This window comes from Stenella coeruleoalba (genome assembly GCF_951394435.1).
Source record: "Stenella coeruleoalba genome assembly, chromosome: 6".
In the NCBI taxonomy this organism is placed as follows: domain Eukaryota; kingdom Metazoa; phylum Chordata; class Mammalia; order Artiodactyla; family Delphinidae; genus Stenella; species Stenella coeruleoalba.
Window position 1 is genome coordinate 15,328,112 of NC_137151.1, and position 13,770 is coordinate 15,341,881.

Sequence of the window (13,770 nt, forward strand, 5' to 3'; positions counted from 1 at the left end):
TACAGAGTATTGAGTGGAGTTCCCTGTGCCATAAACTAGATACTTACTAGTTATTTATTTATATATAGTAATGTGTATATGTCAATTCTAATCTCCCAATTTATCCCTCTCCCTTTCCCCCCTGGAAACCATAAGTTCATTTTCTACATCTGTGACTCTATTTCTGTTTTGTAAATAAGTTCATTTGTATACTTTCTTTAGATTCCACGTATAAGCGATATTATGTGATATTTGTCTTTTTCTGATTTCACTCAGTATGACGATCTCTAGGTCCATCCATGTTGCTGCAGAAGGATCTTTCTTGATCTCACCTCTTTCTTATGTCTGTTATCAGTGAGGTGTTTCCTGATTATCCCATATAAAGTGTGATCAGGAAAGCCAGGTCATCCAACTGTATCTGAATCCCTCATCTCACTTTTGCCTACTGTCTACTTTTTTCCGTACCACCTAATACCATACATATTTTAGGTATGCATACATTTGTTTGTACATGAATGGATATGTGTATATGTGCATATAGGTAGGTAGGTAGATAGAGAGATAGGAGGTATTCCTCTAGAATGTAAGCTCCATTCTTCACTGCTTTGTCTCCAGCACCCAGGACAGTGACTGTCACATAAATTGTACTTAATAATCATTTATTGACTGAATATGTAAATTAATAACTATTTTAATAATCTCGAGTCTGATTCTAGCTTTATTAGTAATGACATCCCATGATAGAAACATAAAAATATTATTTTCCTTGTCTACTTCGTGGACACTCATGAAAATATAAGACGATATGTGTAATAAATTTAAAACTGTGAGGTAATACAATTCAAGGATGGGAAAATTGCATTACAAAGCATATAATAAATAATGACAAGACACTTGACTGAGTGAATCACATTGTTCAACTATGTTCCATCTCTTGCCCCTGTGGAATATTTCTCTCTTTGCCTTTGCACATGGGGTTTCTTCTGTCTGGCCTAACCTTTCAGTCGTCCTTTTTGTGCTAAATCTTACTCATTTTTTACTTAAACTCAGAATAGAAACCATTTCCAAATTTCCTTAGTTAGAGAGTCTCTTCTAGTTAGGAAACCTCTCCTCAGAGATTCTGAATAGTACTCTGTATTCATCTCTATCATGGCTTTCAGTACACTCTATTACATAGTTGACTTCCTTCGCTAGGCAAGTAATAATTAAACTAAGTTTGTAATTTTATCTTTTTTAGCTCTATTGCCTAGGACACAGTAGGTGACCTTCTTATAATTGAACAGATGAATGCACGTGTACAATGGGCAAAAATATTTGTTACATATATCACTTTATCCACCACATTTACTCCAAACTATTGGCTTCTCCCTTATTCAACATTTTTCTCCTGTGCTTTGCTCCAAGAATAAATTAGGTATGGGGATATCTGAGCAATGTGCTTTTTATGTTAGTCCCTGTTCCTCCAATTCGGGTACCTTAGAAATAGTTCATTTTAAAGAGTAGATGGGAATTATAATCTCCAATACATTGCTAGGTTTAAAAACTTTCACCATTGAAATGTAACTAGTTATAAACATACAGCTCTATGCAGAGCCTTTCCTGCAATCAAATAAAGAAGTAGAGACAGTCTAACTGTCTACATTTATGACCTTAAACAAGGCAGTATTTATGGCACACAGGATAATGAGCTGAGGATAACAAAGTCCACCTCTTGGCCAAATGTTTTTTACACTGGTTATTCCAACTATAAGTCTCTTGAAAGCTAGGGCAAACATGCCCACTTCTCTCTGCTCTTCTCACTATCCAGAAAACAAGCATATGAGTATTACATTAAATTTCTAATTTTCTTGGAAACTTGCTTCATCTCATTATAGATTCTCATCCTTTAAATTTCATTGAATTCTAAGTATTTCCTGAAATTCCCTTAGAGCTTTTGGAGAAAAAGTTAACCATGACAAACTACTCCCTGCATTTTTTATTGAATAATTGATAACCGGTTTCTTTATTTTAAAAAGTTTCTATTAAATATTCATAAATTTGGGACTTAAAATGTAGATAACATAATCCTTAAAGAGCATGCATTGTATTGTTGTATGTTAGACTATTATGAATGTCACTAGCAATCAAAACGGTAGCAAAATAGGTTTAATAACGCAGGCACTTTAGAATAAATCCATATCCATTATGTTATTGTTTTCAATGATTTTTATTTTAAGTATCTAATTTAATTTTGTAAGAGTCCATTATTGGCTAAAAAAACAAGATTTTTTTTCCCCAATTTAATTTTGTACCTTGACTAAGATTAAATAGTTCATATTGTTACCTATGGATAGATGATAGATGGATGACAGATAGATAGATAATATAGATAGATAGATAGATAGATAGATAAATAGATATACATGCCTATACTTCGAACAAGCAAAGGTTTAGCCTATTCACAATCCTTCTTACTCTTTTTCTTTATTTGTTCAACAAGTATATATGGATCTCTTCTTATAACCAGACTCCATATTAAGCATTTGTATTAGTGGGTAACAAAAAATGAATAACCTTCCTGCTCTTGTGAATGTAGTAAAAAAGTCACAGAACTAACTGTATCAGTGTTTCATAAAGATTACACTTGACTTTAACTTTTATTGGGGAATGTGATTTGTTTAGTGTGGTTGAGGAGGTGACTTCTTATGCAGGTGATTTAGGCTGAGGTTTGACAAATGAGCAGCCTTCACATAAGAAAGTAGTTGAGAGAACTCTGTTCAGAAGAAAGAGTTCACATAAAGGTCCTGGGTATATGAGGAGGGTTAATGGAAAAAATGGGAGAAAAGATGGTATGACACAGAGCTGGAAAGGCTTTCAACTTAATCCTTTGTAGACCCTTTAAGGATGTTGGTCTTTATCTGTAGAACAAAGGGGAGATAAAAATTGTTTTAGTTGTGAGAGAATATGAGTGTTGTGGGTAGTGACAATCAAATACATATTTTGAAAAGATCACTCAGCCAGTCTGCAGTGTAGAGAACAGATTGTCAGGTTCCTAAGGGGAACTCTCAACGCTAAGGGGTTGAGAGTTCACCAGTTAAGGAGGAAATGCAGTGCCTGTAGTTTAATCCTGTATGGTGTTTGTGAATTGGAGAAAAGTAAATTGACTTGAGATCTTTGAGAGTAAAATCAAAATAACTTGGTGATGAATAATAACATATGCAGATAAGGATAAGACAATGTTTAAAAATCCCCACTAGGTTTATGATTTTGATAGCTGGATGGATAAATACGTCCTTGACTCCTATGATAAGAAGACAGACTGACTGGAAGGCAGAGAAGTTTAGTTTGAACCTGTGGAGTGTGCAGTTACTTTCACAGATTCAGGAGAAGATGCCAAGCATGAATTTGGATATTTCAGAACTCAGAAGTGAGTTGCCTGGGGCTATACACTTGGTGGTGGTAATTGAAACCACAGATGTGTATGACACCCAGGGAGAGAATATAAAATAAAAGAGCACTGTAAAGAACAAAACAAATCAAAACCAAACAAGCCAAACAAAATACTTCCCTTTGCAAAAAGTAGTGATGAAATTAGTAGTAAAATGGGTTCAGCTATATTTGAATAATCTATTTGTGCTTCCTTCTGAAGTGTCCAGTATGAAAGCATGTTGTGGAGATGTTTGTTTATTCTTCTGTGATCATCTGGATTCCAGCTTCATTTATATCACAAGCTAGCATTATGAGCTAGGATATATCTAAGGAAAGAAATGTTCACCTGAATAATCTCCACATAACCAAGTTAATTTTCTGGGTGATTTGAGCAATGCTGATGGTTTGTAGTTTTAATGGGTCACATCTTTTTCTCCTTCTTCTACACAAACATTTACTTATATGAATGGTCCTGAAAATGGATCCTGGTAGTTATTCTACAATTTATGTCCTATAAAAAACAGAAGTAATCTTTCTACAAATGATGTCATAGAGCCCAAGTTATAAATATTTTAATGAAAAAGACTCATTTATTCAAACATAACAGAGCCTTAAATTCATACTACTGAAATAACTTTTGAGAAAAAGTTATACATAACAAATGAGTGAACAGGATGGGCGTGATGGACAAAATGTGACATAAAGAGACCACCTATACCATACCTGTTTAGATAGCCATGTATCTGATGTCATCTCATATTTCTGAAAGAAAACAATTAACTCCATGAAGCATCTAAAGACCAAAGTGAGCACGCATCAATTTAACCTTTTTTACACTGTTATCCTATAGGCACATTTTTCCTTCCTGCAGCTGGTGAAATACCACGGGAGATCACATTGTCATTATTGATTTAAACTGAATGAATAAGTAGAGAATTGGGATGAAATGATATTCTAATTATAGTCTTTTCTTTGGTGAACTCCTTCAGAATTCTCAGTTGTACTTAACCAGAGACAGAAGATCATTTTCCAGCTCCATTTGATTACTTCATTCAAACTGTTTTGAACCACTAGACACTGTCTCTTTTCACCTCTAGGCATCATCAGGAAACAAATATTAAGTCCTTCCAAAAAACTGGGCAAACAGCCAGGAATAAAATTTAAAAGTGGACATTTTGTCAACATTCCATCCACTCTTACCATAGTCATTTTTTCCCCTTAGGGAAAACAACTAAACATTTGAAATGGCAAAATTTTATGTGTGTTTAAAATAATCTTGCATAGGATCAGAACCAAAATTATATTTCAAAAAGCAAAATTAGACAAATTTCATCTCAAGTTGAATATGTGTAGATAAAATAAATTTTAGTAATGCTGTTTACATGTAGTAATTTATGGAATATCTTGTGGTTCTCTGGAAAAAATGACTCTATAATAAAAGTATTAAAATGAAGAAAACTAAATCGTAATATGTTAGAGAGTTTACCTCTATGCAAAAGTACTCATTTCAAATTGTAAATAATGATTATTATTTATTTATAGGTTTGTTTTTTTTTTACCAATTTCCTCTTTTAAAGCCATATTATTATTACATTATAATTAACCACTGTCCATTTTCAGGGCTTTTTTCTTCCAATAGATTTTCTCTATATACAGACATCAGAAAAACATCTAACTAAATCATTCCTTGATTTTCTAGTCACACTTCAGCAATAATCATCCTTGATATCTGTAAAACACAGACACACAAAAAAATATATCAGTGCCACTGCTCATTAGTGTCACTAAGTTTTGTTAGACTCCACGAGGGTCCAAAACTTCACATGCAATTATCTGTCTTATTATTTCTATTATTGTAGAAAGTAAAAATTTTAAACTCCATAAATGGAATAGAAATATAATAGAATATCAATAAGGTATCAATTCAAGAATACGATAGAGTTCCTGTATCTTTTCTATTGAAGCACTTTACCTATATAGATTTTCCCTATATAGAGATGGCAGGCTTTCTCTAACTAGAATACGTATACGCATGAACAATTTTTAAATGACTTTGTGATCGTCTCAGTAAGAAACCATCCAGAACAGTTTGACAAATAAATGATGAAATCCTGGTCAATCTATAAGCCAGCCAGATGAAAAAGGATAATTGAAATAAAATTTCTAATATATGCAAGCTAAATGTAAAGAGTGTCAGCGAAACCCAATAAGTAAATGGCTGATGCATCAACTTTGTTTTCATATCTATGCTCATCATTCCAATCACAGATAAATTTTTTCCTCTTTATTGCTATCTTTTACAGACCATTTAAAAATTATGTTTAAAAATACTGAAGTGTAATTTGCATATAGTGAAATGTACAGATCGTAAGTTTATGTGATGAGTTTTGATAAATGTATTTACATCCCATCAAGATATATGACCTTTACACTTCCAAACACATTTCCTCGTGCCCCTTCACAGTTTCCAATAAGGCAACTACTCTTCCAAACCTTTTTCCATAGATTAGTTTTGCCTGTTTTAGAAATTCAGAAAATGGGAATCATGTATTATGTACTCTTTCGTGTAGTGCTTCTTTCACACCACGTTTTTGAGATTCATTCATATTGTTCAGTGTATCAGTCTTCTGTTTCTTTTTAAATTGCAGAGTGGAATGTCATTGTATTGATATGCCTCATTTTGTTTATTCATTTCTTGTTAATGGACAGTTGGACAGTTTCCAGTTTTTAGCTATTGTGAATAAAGCTTCTCTAAAAAAGACGTGTTTTAAACAAATCCTTTGGTGGAAATAGGTTTTTATTTCTCATGGAACTATCTAGGAATGGAGCTCCTGAGATATATATGCACACACATATATATTTATATATGTGTGTTTAACTTTCTTTGAGACTACAAAATCATTCTTTTAAAGTAAAGTCACACTTCTACCCACAAAGAATGAGATTTGCAATTCTCCACCTCCTCATCAGCAGTTAAAACTGTCACCTTTTTTGTTGTTGTTTTAAGTTTATTCATTTTAATGGTATGTAGTGTTACCTCATTATGATTTAATCTATATTTTCCTAATGTGTAACAATTTTGAGTACTTTTTCATGAGTTTGTTATTTCTTTACAAGTATCTGTTCACACATTTTGACTTTTTCATTGGGTTGTCTTTTATTATTGAAACGTATATATTTCTTCGTCAGATGCACATTTTGAAAAATATTTTCTCCCAGTCTGTGGTTAGCTGTTTGATTTCCTAACAGGGTCTTTGATGAGAAGTTTCTAATTTTGATGATGTCTGATTTATTTTTTTCTTTTATGATAAATGACTACTTTGTCTATTCAATATAGTGAAGTTATATTCCATCTTTTCATCTAGAAGATTGACAGTACTAGCTTTTAGATTTAAGGCTGTAGTATGTCTCAGACAAATTTTAGAATATAGTATAAGAAATGTCAACCATCATTGTATTTTCCATCCGGTTATTAATTGTTCCAGTGCCATTTCCCCCTATTGAATTGCTTTGGCACCTATGCTGAAAGTCAATTGATCATATAAATATAGATCTATTTCTGGAAACACTATTCAGTTCAACTGATCGATTTGTGTGTTCTTTTGTCTCCATTACAATCTCTAAGTTTCTGGTTATTCCTGAAATCATGTAGTGCAACTCTTCCAATTATTATCTTTTTTTTTTTTTTAGGGTATTGATTTACCTGGTCAGGCCTTTTGTAGTTCCATATGCATTTAAAAACTATCTTGTCTGTTTCTACCAAAAAAAAAAAAAAAAGTCTGCTGAGAGTTTAATTCATATTGTATTGAAACTATAGTACAATTTGAGTAGAATTGACATCTACAACATGAAGCCTTTCAATTCAGGAATGTGGCTTAACTTCTTCTTTAGGTCTTCTTTAATGCCTTTCAGCAATGTTTTAGTTTTCAGTATTAAGATTTTGCCACTCTTTGTTAAATTTATTCCTATGTACCTAATATTTTAAAGATTTTAATAGTATTTTTATTTTCCATCATAATATTACCAATCTTGGAAATATATTTTGTTACTTCTTAAATCTTTATTTTGAAACAAGTGCAAACTTACAGAGAAGGTAAAAGACCAGTTCAAGAAACATCTGCATATCCTTTAGACATATTCCTCATGTATTTATATTGTGCTCCATTTGCTTTATTATTATATATCCAGTATCTATATCCTTTGTAAGTCTGCTTCTTATTTTGGGGGAGGTGGGTGAGTTATATTTTCTATGTCTATATATAGTATGTTTTAATTGTGTGACTGATATTGTGAATGCTACATTTTTGAGAATGAATTTTTAATTATTTTAAAGAGTAAACTTTGTTCTGGAAGGCAGCTAGTTTACAGGCAGATGAACTGAATTCTTTCAAGGTTTGATTTAAAGATTTATTAGAAGGAGTATAGAATAGTTCTATTCCTAATACATTTTCTTTCTGGGCTCTGAGTTGAATGCTTAGGGTTTTCAGTGAGAGATCTCTATTTTTGCTGTTCATTACTCCAAAGTCTCCAAGTATTGTGCAACTTGCAGATTCTCTATTTGCTTCCCTCTCTGAGGCAGGCCCTTTACTTGCACAGCGAAGCACTGAGATAAAGACTTAAGAGACCTTTACATATATTGCTGAAGTTCTTTTATATATAGCTCCTATCCTGTGGTACTTGTCCTGAAAAATTCAGCCACCACAATAGCCTCAAACTCTGATTCTCCCTGCCTTTTTGGATCAGTGATACACTTGTGCTTTTCTTGGATGTTATCTCCTTGCACTGTGGCCTCAAATGTGTCACCAGTAGGAAGCCATAGCTTCATTTGACCATTTATATTTTAACTGCCTTATTGTCCAATGTCTGAATATAGTTAATATATTTTGTAAAGTGTTACAGTTGATCACTATGGAGATGCAAGGCTGATAATATTTACTCCATCTTGTCCAGAAGCTTAAGTTTGAAAATTCTGTTGTTAAATAATTGAGAACCCTTTACCAAGTACCAAATATGTAATATAACAATTTAAACTTATTAAAGTATTCCCTTTACTAATAACCTTAAAATTACACATATAGATTCTACTGCAGAGTTTATAAAACATGATTATAGAAATTGAAATACAACCTACTTTCAAAACATAGTTGCTGAAGAATCATTTTTTTTTCTTTTACTATTTTTAGATAATTCAAAGACAGAGACACTTATTTTAGAAGACTAATCTGAACTACAGAAAAAACGATGAATTTTTGGAATTGTTTAAAGATGACAGGAAAGAAATATCACATATTCTCAAGTTAATCACTGTCAAAAAGTAGAGAGAAAGCCTACATTTGAGAATGAAACTAACATGGCTTGGACTACCCTTTATACTATATAAGAATTCATTGTTTTAAAGCTTAATTTGTTCTCTTCTCTTTATCATCTATATTTCTTACTTCAATGTATGGAAGATTTATGAATTAAAGTATACACTCCTAATAGCTTTGGAAGTTAAATATTGAAGTCTTTGCACAAAGAATTGTTTAATTTTCCTTTGAAAGGTAGCATAAACTATTAAATTTTAAGCATAAAGGAAAGTAAATTATACTCACTCTACTACAAGCACCAGTAGTGGTCTCACAGACTGTGAGGATGGAGATGTTCTGAGGTCGATTTAACCATCTGACCACCGTCTTGGTATTGCTTACCCATTTAACCATAGTGATATAGTATTCTCTAGTTCGGAAATAAAATTAAAATTTACATTTAGAGCCAGAGAACGTGTACAGCACCAATAATATACACTTGTTATTTTACACGCAGAATAAATGAAACACTATAAGGATGTCACATCATGTTATTCTCCACTTATATATATACAAATCTGCTTCTTCAAATATTGACATATATAAATACAAATATATGTGTGTGCATATGTATATAAACACATGCACATATACATATATACATAAATATACAGAAGATTTGAGAATAAATTTGAAAGTGAATGATTTCACAGAAGGAAAATTTTTGGAAAAAATAAAAATAATCAAGATACTAGACATTCATAAATAATTTTCTATCGATCAGTACAGTGCTAACGTGCAAAATAAGAAAAAATTTTCTAAGTTATATTCTATTTTACTTTTTCAAAAATTCATTCAATAATCAATTAAAAGGCAAATATTATTATTGATTTAATAGTTATTTCTTATGTATGACTTCCATGTTATCTCACTTTATCCACAGGACTTGAGCCACAGAGCCATGAATGGTTTGCTTTGGTCTTTTTCCATTGAGGGACAATGGAAATATAATCTTATTCATAATATTTTTTACAATATTATTTTTTAATCTTATTTATTTGAAAAAGTTTAAAACAAAGAAGGAATCAAACTGAAGAATATGAAGGGTTATTGAATTTTTGGTAAAGTAAGGATGCTAATCAGTGGAGCCTATAATGTCCGCACGATGGTTGTAGATTGGGAAAGCTTATATTTTTCCTTTATAGATTCTATGTCTGGAAATTTACATAATATATCACAAACCCCCCCAACCCACACATAACAAAATGCAATCATTAATACTGATTCAATTTATGATAAAAAGAAAAAAAATTTCCAACAAAATTGCCCAGTTTCAAAATAGATTAGATGATTTAGAAATGGTTTGAAAAATGCCATCCATGAATATTGTCTTAAAATGAATGCATCAGGTTTTTAAGTGACTTTGAAAAAAATCACCTATGAAAGTAAAACCTTGTAATACAAATCACCTCTCCTTAGACACATTGAGTTAGACATTCAGCTACCTGAATCTCACATTTCTAACATTATTGAGTAGTTAGTGCTTCCTCTCGAAAACCAGTTAGCCCATCAAAGTAAAGATGTCAGAAGGACAAGCATAACTTGTCATACAGTGAATCCTGCCATATCTTCTTCAATAATCTCTTCAAGCTATCCAGCACCTTTCACAACTAGCTGAGTCTCACTTGAAAATTGCCTCGAAACTCAGTGAAATCATAAAATAAAGTTACCTAAATAAAGTTAACAAGGCAACTTTGAATCAAATATGCTACTGGTTTAGGATTAATCTTTGGCCAAATCAATGGGCCTTGTGATTCTTTAAAGACCTGTGTCTTGTTCACTTTCACTACGCTTTGTTTAAACTGATTTATTTTGCATGCATTACCATTTTGGGCAGTGTGAATATTAAAAAAGGAAAAATATAGGCATTAAATTTTAAGAAATTTACCTAGAAGGCTTAGCATGGAGAAAAATGACAGTGGATACTATAATTAATCAGGAAAAAAGTGCTGAAATGTGATAATATATATTTCTGAGTAACTGGCATAAATGTTGTGCAAAACTGAAGTAAAAAATAATTTGATTGTTGTAAACAACTGACCAAAGACTGCAAAATCAAGGTGGTAATAGTTATTGAAAAATCTGGAGAGAACTGACATATAGAAGAATTTCAAACCTGATCAGAAATTTGTCTCACTTAGCTAAAGTGACTAATATTATATTTTGTGCCAAATGAGATGAATTAATATGAATGGTTTTTAAAATAAATAACAACAGGAACAACAAAAAAAAATTTAAATATTCATTTTGAGTGTTTTCCTTTCAAAGTAGCCCTCAGGTGAAATGTTTTAAGAATATCTTTGTAATGTCTTCCCAGACACTGACACATTATATTAACTATATAAGATGTGAAATCTTGATTTAAAAGAAAAATCATACTTAAAAAACATTAAAATTCAACTGGTGCAAATCTAGTGAATAAATGGTTTTTAAAGAGAACACTAAGTTAGGTATAAAATTAAGTTAAAAATTATTTATAGTCAAGACACATAATAATCAAATTACCAAAATTTAAATACAAAGACAAAATATTAAAAGAAGCAAGGGAAAAGCAACAAAAAATATACAAGGGAATCTCCAAAAGGTTAACAGCTGATCTTTCAGCAGAAACTCTGCAAGCCAGAAGAGAGTGGAAGGAAATATTTAAAGTGATGAAAGGGAAAGACCTACAACCAAGATTACTCTACCCAGAAAAGATCTCATTCATATTCGACAGAGAAATTAAAACCTTTAGAGATAAGCAAAAGCTAAGAGAATTCAGCTCCACCAAACCAGCTATACAACAAATGCTAAAGGAACTCCTCTACATGGGAAACAAAGAGAAGAAAAGGACCTACAAAAACAAACCCAAAACAATTAAGAAAATGGTCATAGGAACATACATATTCATAATTACCTTAAACATGAATGGATTAAATGCTCCACCCAAAAGACACAGGCTTGCTGAATGGATACAAAAACAAGACCCATATATATTCTGTCTACAAGAGATCCACTTCAGACCTAGGGACACCTACAGACTGAAAGTGAAGAGATGGAAAAAGATATTCCATGCAAATGGAAATCAAAAGAAAGCTGGAGTAGCAATACTCATTATCAGATAAGATAGACTTTAAAATAAAGAATGTTACAAGAGACAAGGAAGGACACTACATAACGATCAAGGGGTCAATCCAAGAAGAAGATATAACAATTATAAATACATATGCATCCAACGTAGGAGCACCTCAATACATAAGACAACTACTAACAGCTCTAAAAGATGAAATCGACAGTAACACAATAATAGTGGGGGATTTTAACACCTCACTTACACCAATGGACAGATCATCCAAACAGAAAATTAATAAGGAAACACAAGTTTTAAATGGCACAATAGACCACATAGATTTAATTGATATTTATAGGACATTCCATCCAAAAACAGCAGATTACACTTTCTTCTCAAGTGTGCATGGAACATTCTCCAGGATGGATCATATCTTGGGCCACAAATCAAGCCTCAGTAAACTTAAGAAAATTGAAATCATATCAAGCATCTTTTCTAACCACAACGCTATGAGATTAGAAATCAATTACAGGGAAAAAAATGTAAAAAACACAAACATATGGAGGCTAAACAATGTGTTACTAAATAACCAAGAGATCACTGAAGAAATCAAAGAGGAAATCAAAAAATACCTAGAGACAAATGACAATGAAAACACGACGATCCAAAACCTATGGGATGCAGCAAAAGCAGTTCTAAGAGGGAAGTGTATAGCAATACAATCCTATCTCAAGAAACAAGAAAAATCTCAAATAAACAATCTAACCTTACACCTAAAGAAACTAGAGAAAGAAGAACAAATTAAACCCAAAGTTAGCAGAACGAAAGAAATCATAGCGATTAGAGCAGAAATAAATGAAATAGAAACAAAGACAACAATAGCAAAGATCAATAAAACTAAAAGCTGGTTCTTTGAGAAGATAAACAAAATTGATAAACCATTAGCCAGACTCATGAAGAAAAAGAGTGAGAGGACTCAAATCAGTAAAATTAGAAACGAAAAAGGAGAAGTTACAACACACACCACAGAAATACAAATCATCCTAAGAGACTACTACAAGCAACTCTATGCCAATAAAATTGATAACCTGGAAGAAATGGACAAATTTTTAGAAAAGTATAAGCTTCCAAGACTGAATCAGGAAGAAATAGAAAATATGAACAGACCAATCACAAGTAATGAAATTGAAACTATGATTAAAAATCTTCCAACAAACAAAAGCCCAGGACCAGATGGCTTCACGGGTGAATTCTATCAAACATTTAGAGAAGAGCTAACACCAATCCTTCTCAAACTCTTCCAAAAAATTGCAAAGGAAGGAACACTCCCAAACTCATTCAATGAGGCCACCATCATCCCGATACCAAAACCAGACAAAATACTACAAAAAGAGAAAATTACAGACAAATATCACTGATGAATATAGATGCAAAAATCCTCAAGAAAATACTAGCAAACAGAATCCAACAAAACATTAAAAGGATCATACACCATGATCAAGTGGGATTTACCCCAGGGATGCAAGGATTCTCCAATATATGCAAATCAATCAACATGATACACCATATTAAGCAATTGAAAAATAAAAACCATATGATCATCTCAATAGTTGCAGAAAAAGCTTTTGACAAAATTCAACACCCATTTATGATAACAACTCTCCAGAAAGTGGTCATAGAGGGAAGCTACCTCAACTTAATAAAGGCCATATAGGACAAACGCACAGCAAACCATTCTCAATGGTGAAAAACTGAAAGCATTTCCTCTATGATCAGGAACAAGACAAGGATTTCCACTCTCACCACTATTATTCAACATAGTTTTCGAAGTCCTAGCCACGCCAATCAGAGAAGAAAAAGAAATAAAAGGAATACAAATTGGAAAAGAAGAAGTAAAACTGTCACTGTTTGCATATGACATGATACTATACATGGAGAATCCTAAAGATGTCACCAGACAACTACTAGAGTTAGTCAATGAATTTG

At 32.2% G+C, this 13,770-nt stretch overlaps 1 protein-coding gene across 17 annotated transcripts in view; it reads right to left on the reverse strand.

The window, feature by feature from the left end:
* The window catches only part of DPP10 (dipeptidyl peptidase like 10), a 1,578,941-nt gene that overhangs the window by 80,606 nt on the left and 1,484,565 nt on the right, over positions 1–13,770 (reverse strand). For all 17 annotated transcript variants that reach the window (XM_079923993.1, XM_079923994.1, XM_079923998.1 and 14 more), the window contains 2 exons: positions 8,982–9,105; positions 4,111–4,149 (listed from right to left, as the gene is read on the reverse strand). In XM_079923993.1, the coding sequence (XP_079780119.1) occupies positions 4,111–4,149; positions 8,982–9,105 (163 nt within the window). The remainder of the gene's footprint in view (positions 1–4,110; positions 4,150–8,981; positions 9,106–13,770) is intronic.